Below are 7,721 nucleotides of genomic sequence, written 5' to 3'. Positions count from 1 at the left end.
TCGTCGCAGATTGCACATTATTGAATGCATTCAGCCGAATTAATCTTGACAGAGGTGAATGATTTGCCGCATCCGCCGGCGCATGCGCATGTTGTCGCAACATGAACCGAGAGAGTTCAATGCAACGTAGCGGGAGGCGAAGCGGTGCTGAAAAAAACGGGAGGCCTAAGGCCGGCAAGTCTTTGTTTTTTTTGGGGAACTGTTGGCGGGTGCGAGGAGTTTTGGTGAACTGTTGACGGGAAAAAGAAGTTTTGATGAACTGTTGGCGGGAAAAAAGAAGTTTTTGGTGAACTGTTGGCGGGTAATTAAGAGTGTTTGGAACTGTGGAGGAATTAAAGGGAATTTTTGAAGGGACGTGAATGACACGAACCCTTTGTCGTCTCTGTTCCGGACAAAGGAAGCCTCCGAGACTGCTTCGAAGACTAACCGTGACGCGGTTTGAATTAATATTAACCATCAAAAATTATAACATTCGTTGAAATAAAGTGTTACATCAGAAAACAGCAAACAAAAGGAGAAGAGGCGGCTCCAGTGGATGTGAAACTTTCGGGGAGGCTTTGCCGCAAGAACACGTTCACCTAGCGGATTTGGTAGAGTTGTGTATGCAGTCTATGCAGAATCCAGCGAACATTACAAGGTTTTCGTTTTTAGTAAAAAAAAAAAAATAAGAACAAAAGAAAAAACAACAAATAAACTACTCAATTAAAATTTATATTTTAGGATTTTCATATTCATATCATATCATACTGTAAAGAACTTCATAGTACCACAGAAGCATCCTTCGAGCTCGGAGTGACGGCCTGAGTAAGTTTTTTTTTTAAATTTTCTTTGTTTTGCAGTAAATTTTTTTCCTTTTAGTTTTTTTTCATTTCTCTAATTTAATTTAATTTTTTTTATTTTTTTTTATTATTATCATCATCATCATTATCAACGGCGCAACAACCGGTATCCGGTCTGGGCCTGCCTTAATAAGGAACTACAGACATCCCGGTTTTGCGCCGAGATCCACCAATTCGATATCCCTAAAACTATCTGGCGTCCTGACCTACACCATCGCTCCATCTTAGGCAGGGTCTGCCTCGTCTTCTTTTTCTACCATAAATATTGCCCTTATAGACTTTCCGGGTGGGATCATCCTCATCCATACGGATTAAGTGACAAGCCCACCGTAACCTATTGAGCCGGATTTTATCCACAACCTGACGGCGTAGGCTACGGAATCGTCCATCCTCATGTAGGCGGCCAAAGATTCTTCGGAGGATTCTTCTCTCGAACGTGGCCAAGAGTTCGCAATTTTTCTTGCTAAGAACCCAAGTTTCCGAGGAATACATGAGGACTGGCAAGATCTTGTACAGTAAGAGCTTTGACCCTATGGTGAGACGTTTCGAGCGGAACAGTCTTTGTAAGCTGAAAATTATATATTTATGTATTTGTTTTTTTATACTTAATACAATATGAATTGTGAATAATTCTGGGCGTAATTTGAGGATTCCCTCCCTCTCGTTTCTTCCTTGCTCCCGCAGAACCTGTATCAGAGGGACATCCTCAAAAATGACAAACTGGCCTGAGGATGTCAAGGAAGGGTGGGAGCCTCAGGGGCCGCGCCTCATTCAAGAACTGAGGCGGAAGAGGCGATAATCGGGGTTGTGATCCGTCGTGGATTTTCCCCTCCTTGATCGCGGCACTCGGGCCCGGAGACTTACGGTTCCACGCGCGCGGTTGAGCCTTTTTTTATTTTCCAATTTTAGTTCGCGTTCTGGTTGCTATTCGATAGGCCGTCGCGAATTCCCTAGTCTTGTCTATTTCGGAATCCGGTGCGGACCCACGCATCGGAATAGACACGTTGATTTGGTAGTAATGAAGCGTGAGGGATCAAAGCGCTCAAAGGACCCCCCCCCCCCCCCATATTCCCGAGCCTGGCTAGCAAGAACGTGTCGAGCGAGCACTTTGATGGAGCTTCAATCTTTGCGGGCGGACCTTCACGGTCAACTTAGCCAATTTTTTTATATTTCTGGGATAGCTCTGCCGTCTAGGTCGTTGTCGGCCACTTAGGATGATCGCTTTGATCATTCTACCCAAATAAGTTCATTATAAAGTGAAATTGATAAAAATCTCAGGAATCTCTCAATAGGTGATTGTATTTGTTGAAATGCGGAAAAAGGCAATACTATAATATGGAATGATCCGGCCTCCACTTGTAAAGGGTTCTGTAGGCCATATTCCTTGTAAAGTTATAAAGTTATACATATTCAGCAAAACCGATGGAAAGAGATAAGTCTGGTCTAGCTTTGAGGAAAGTTCTCGATGTATCGATGGATCCACTTCATTTAATTTGAAAAATCTTCGAATGAAGGTTTATGATTGTCTCGAATGCTTTACCAGATACCAGGAACTGTACCTTCAAGAATATTTTTGATACAATATATGTGCATGTATTCTTCTAGTTGGATAATTATCTGAAAATATCCAAGCGCCCAGAAAAAAATTCAAAAATTTTCCACGAGAAAAATCTGGCAAGCTCTTAAATAGGTTTTTAATATCAGCTCGTCCCTACTTATCAAGATATTATTCATTATGGGCATTGGCAGCATTATCACGACTTTCATCTCAATTTGGTTTTTATGATATTTCTTCTCGGAATAAACCTTAAAATAAAAACCAAATTGAGGCGAAAGTCGTGATAATGCTGCCAATGCCCATAATGAATAATATCTATTTTCTCAGCAATAAGTAACTTACAATGCATTTATTACCGTATATAAACACTAGTTATAACTTACGTCAAACAAACTTATGGGTTCCGCGCCAAAAAGGATTAAATCTCACTAGATTGTGATTTTCTTACAGTATGCGGCGGTGGGACGCCCCAAGAGCACTTGACGTAGAACACTAGAGGCGGAATACGGGGAACTTGGGAAGTCCTGAGGGGGTCTGGAGCCCATTTCAGCGAACTGCGGGCTATGACGCGAAGGTGTGTTTATCGTGTTATACCCCAAAAAGGGGTAAATGACAGCCATCAAATTAAGAAATTTTAGAGGAATTAAAATTGTAATATATATTTATCCAATAAACATATACAAAAAATACAAAAAACACATTCTAAGTTTCTATTTTAAATTCTATATAATATACAAAAGTCATCTATGTAATCAAAGGAAGCATACTACGGATAAATTCCTCTCACCTAAGCTCACGACAAACATTGCATTGCATAACTAGATATTGCACTCTTCCGGCCAATTGCATTAACATTTAGCATCTTACATAAATAATAAAAAAATACATAAATGAAAAATAGATACCGTTGGGCATAACGCCGCACGAGTAAATAAAGATAAAACTAGAAGATTTTCAAAGTAAAGAAATGCTAAAGATGAAGAAAGAATTCTCTTGACTTTAGCAAAAAACTTTATCTAACAAAAATTCTTTAAAGACTAGACAATCTCGTTCGTTTACCAAACCTGTTTAACGGTTTTCTACCTTCTACCCAATTTTAAAATATTTTATTCTACAGAAATCTAAAATATATTATCACAATTTATTATAAGTACTGGTGATCTAAAACAGTTGTTTGTACAGAAAATATTTATAATAACTTGACGGTTTTCGACTCACTTTTCTTAGGGGGTAGTTTATGTAAAGAAGAACTCTGCAATTATGTTAAGAGTATTTTTATTTAGACGACTATCCTGTTTTGAATTAGAACTGAATTCAGCCTGCACCCAATGGAATATAAGCTATTATCCATCCCCTAGAGCTCCAACGTTCATTATACTACATGTTACTGGATTTGACTATCAAAAGTTTAATATAAATGCTAGGACTATCCGGCTGCTATATAATACAATTCTCAATATAATACTACTCAATATTATCATTTCCCACGTAGTTTCTGGCAATGAGCTGCCCCACCAGGCTTGTCACCCACTTTATAAAAGGTCAGGGCATTGACATTGGTCCACAATAATAAAAGATGGAATACTATATTTACATATATAAATTCGGAATCAAGCTAATCTAGAAAATGTCGCTTAACATAGTGGTGGTTTCGTTCAAAGGATCTCATGCTACTATTGCATAACTACGAGTCAGCTCGAAGGGACTCGTTTTCATTGAGTGCGTAAAATTATTCTTAGGCGAAAAGTCAACAGGATTTTCTTGATAGAAGTTCAATTGCAAAGTGCCGGTGCCTCCGCTTGAATCGTAGTTTGAAGGGGAGATGGGGTTCCTAATGACGCTGATCCTTGCGAATCGATCAAAATCATCCGGAGACGTTGGCGATGTTAGTGTGGTATATGACTTTTGTGGTGGTTCGTCAAATGTCTCACTTTTAGGTTCGGATGATTCCAGCGGAGTTGTGTCAGGCATCCACATTATTCCAGTAGGTGGAGGGTTTAGGGCGCGTATGGAAGAAGGGCTATATGTCGACGTTGATGGTTTTTCACGTGGTAATTTTGTTGAGTCGGACTTTTGTTTATGGCTTCGATCTTTTTCTTGTTTGAGATGATTTCGCATACAGGACGATTCTTCGTGTTTGTATAGGTAGGATTTAAGTGCAAAGGCCTTTCCACATCGATTGCATGCATGCGGTTTCGTGTTCGAATGGGTTTGAATATGGGCTCTGAGATTCGATTTATCTGCAAACGCCTTGGAACAAATTTCGCATTTGAAAGGCTTCTCACCTGTAAATAAAATTGAAAATGAACATTACGAATTTTATACGAACTTTTTATATAAAATAAACATTCTTATTATTGGTTTTTCTTAGGTTACTCAGATATGTATTATACATTGAATATGACCCACTTTTTTGATAATAATAATCGTTGGCGCAACAATCCATATTGGATCAAGGCCTTGAAGTGTTTTAGAGTACTTAATTCAAGACTGTAACGCTACACTATAGTACACAGAATTAGGCTCGCCCAAAATTATTACCCTGATTTGACTCAGGTACTCATTCACAGCTGGGTCGACTGGTATCCGACGTCAAATCACGATACAAATCCCACTGCCACCAGTGAGATTTGAACTGGGACCTTCCGTACGACATAGCCTTGTGCTCTAACCACTCAGCTATCCGGAGGAGGAGTGTATGATTCTCAAGAGATCCTGAGAGGAGTTGAAGGGGGCCTTATAAGACGGTTCGTAGGTGTGGTTCCCCACCAAGGAGTGAATGGTAACCATATTCAAAGCAGCTCTGAAATTAGAAAGAATATGAAGGGATCCACTTCTTTAGCGTCAGTTTTATATCAGTTTTTTGCACAGGAATAGGCTTTGATGAATTTGTCTCCTAAGGAATATTATGCATATTATATAGAATTCTTCCATGGGTATACGTAACCCGGAATCAGTTCCAGTTTCAGACATGCAGCCAAAGTAACGACTGAAATCGCGTACAAAAGTTTGTACACAAACATATTTCCGAGGATTTTTTAATGAATCACTTTAAAAAAAAATGAAAATGAAAACCGCAAAGGGGTCATAATTTTTCCCGGAAATATTGGGGGTCGAATATTTTTATTACTATCTCCTGTTGTATTGTAGTTTCGCTTATGACACACTGGACCCCTTTTATTTTACAACATTCGAATGAATCAATTATAATGTATTAGACGATTTTTTCAGCTGTACTTAAGCATTTCCCAGTGAAAGCTGTGATTAGTAATTTTTTAAATTGCATAATTTTTAAAAATAAATTTTTTTACCAGAAAGTCTCAAATTTTTCTTATATAATGGATAAACGAAAGGAATTTAGTATCACTATTTGTGTTTTACTCGAAGAAGGCGTCAAATTGCAGAAAGACTCGGAGTGTCGTGTAAAGTTGTACAGGGTGACACATGGGAGATGGACGGTTTTGAACTGCGTTGTACTGATAGCGTGGTGGGGATATTTCTTCTCTACACAAGACGCCATTTCAATCATTTCACGTAGCTACTAATTCAATGGGAGTTCTTTGACGTATGTTTCGTGGTCGGATTATCTCATAATTTGGCGATATTTCTTGGCCTCCCCGATCACCTGAGTTATCAGCGTGTGACTTTTCTGTGGGGGTACCTCAAAAGCCAAGAGTGTTAATAGCCAGAAACCGCGAGATTTGGATGAGTTAAAAAATGCAATTGTTTAAGAAATTACTGCAACCCTTCAGAGATGTTGGTTTATGTGATTGAGGATTTCGAGAAGAGACTTGAGTCGCGCATCGTACATGATGGACATCATCTGGATGATGTTATTTTTCGTAAGTAAGTTTCATTTACACTAAAGTGGCGAGTAATGAGCTTTGATTTGGTGTCAATAACATACATGAATTTGGAAATTGGCTGAGTATTCTTTATTTAAAAACAGTCCATTTCCCGTGTGTCACCCTGTACATTAGATCTTTTCAAGGAAACGAGAAATCAAGACTAATATTGACAGAGAATAATTTGTGAAGACCCAACCCGACAATATGAGAAGAGGACACGTTTACCACAGGCATGTCTTAATGTAGCCCACATTTAACTGTTTCTTCAATCATGACTGTATTAATTGAAATAAGTAGCAACCCGGTTTCAACAGCTACGGTTAAAACGCGTTTACTGTTTAGTGGTTGAAGAGGTTGAGCCGCCAAAAAACCAAATGGACGATTGCGCAATGCAAAAATTGCTTTGGAAAGACGAATCGAGGTTCTACATACTCGAGTCGAACATGCGACTGTTTGAACATCTTTCAAAAGAAGAAAGGACATGAAACACCTTTTTGGTCACTTCATCAAGTTCTCTTCATAATTTGCGATTGAAGGACCCTGAAAAATTGCCTAAAAACGGAGCAACGCGACAACAGGATTAAGAGTCGGTGCGGCACATCAGGAAATGAAACGTTTGGAACAGTGGCTGCATTTGTTGAACTGAAAGAGTATTTTGCCTTATTTTCCCTTCCGAATGGAGTCCTGCTTCGGATTCCGATTGCTACTGTCGGTGTTACGCACAACTTTTTTGAGCTCGATACGGTTGTTCTAAAAGAAAAGAAGGATTGACTGGGCGACTCGTCTAGCTGTTCATGTTTCCCTGTTCTTGGTAATGCAAATAGGAGGCATTTTTTCAGAGAGCAGCCAGAAAACAAAGCTTCTTTCGGAGGTCATCAGGCTGAGACTGATTATTTTTTTTTAGTGCAGGGCACACTATCTTCATGTCCTTTTGGATTTTGGGTTGCGGTTGTGTGAAACAAAAACTTATTAGAATCGATTCAAAGTCAATATCACACCCGATTTATTCTAGAGCGGCTGACACAAACGGTTATTTTTTAAAATTGATTTTCACAGAATATGGTCATGTGGAGTATCAAATGAAAGGGATCGATTAGTATTTTTCGAAACTGATCTTATTTTTGATATTGAGTGAAACAACAAACAACAAAACCTAGGCCTCGAAATACATCCCATTCCGATACCTGCTCGAATAAAATCAAAAACCCCTATAATAATTAATAATATAATAAACAATTTTGGAGTTTGAAGGGAATGCAACTATTATTAATAAAGTTATACAAGGTCAATATTTTATATTTCACGTGGATTTATCGCAATCTAAGACGCGTATGACGTCATCATCATATAAGGTGAACTCATATTAACGGCGGAGTTGAATATATCAAGGAAATCTTTTGAATTTTTAGCTATATACAAATGGAAAAATATGAATAAGACTCTCACTCAAGATGAACACAAACCCTTTATTACCGA

The 7,721-nt window shown here is 38.7% G+C and overlaps 1 protein-coding gene and 1 long non-coding RNA gene across 4 annotated transcripts in view; one reads left to right on the top strand and one right to left on the bottom strand.

The window, feature by feature from the left end:
* Positions 1-224: 224 nt before the first annotated feature.
* LOC119650317 lies at positions 225-2,976 on the top strand. The gene is made up of 3 exons (XR_005249259.1): positions 225-637; positions 721-804; positions 2,848-2,976. It is a non-coding gene; the product is annotated as an uncharacterized LOC119650317 (long non-coding RNA).
* Positions 2,977-3,074: 98 nt separating this feature from the next.
* Positions 3,075-7,721, bottom strand: part of LOC119650217 (zinc finger protein 184) — a 39,282-nt gene continuing 34,635 nt past the window's right edge. For all 3 annotated transcript variants that reach the window (XM_038052785.1, XM_038052786.1, XM_038052787.1), the window contains one exon: positions 3,075-4,682. In XM_038052785.1, the coding sequence (XP_037908713.1) occupies positions 4,063-4,682 (620 nt within the window). In that variant the 3' untranslated portion in view covers positions 3,075-4,062. The remainder of the gene's footprint in view (positions 4,683-7,721) is intronic.

This window comes from Hermetia illucens, chromosome 2, assembly GCF_905115235.1.
Source record: "Hermetia illucens chromosome 2, iHerIll2.2.curated.20191125, whole genome shotgun sequence".
In the NCBI taxonomy this organism is placed as follows: Eukaryota; Metazoa; Arthropoda; class Insecta; order Diptera; family Stratiomyidae; genus Hermetia; species Hermetia illucens.
Note: the sequence above shows the minus strand (reverse complement) of the source record. Positions and strands in the feature narration are given on the sequence as shown.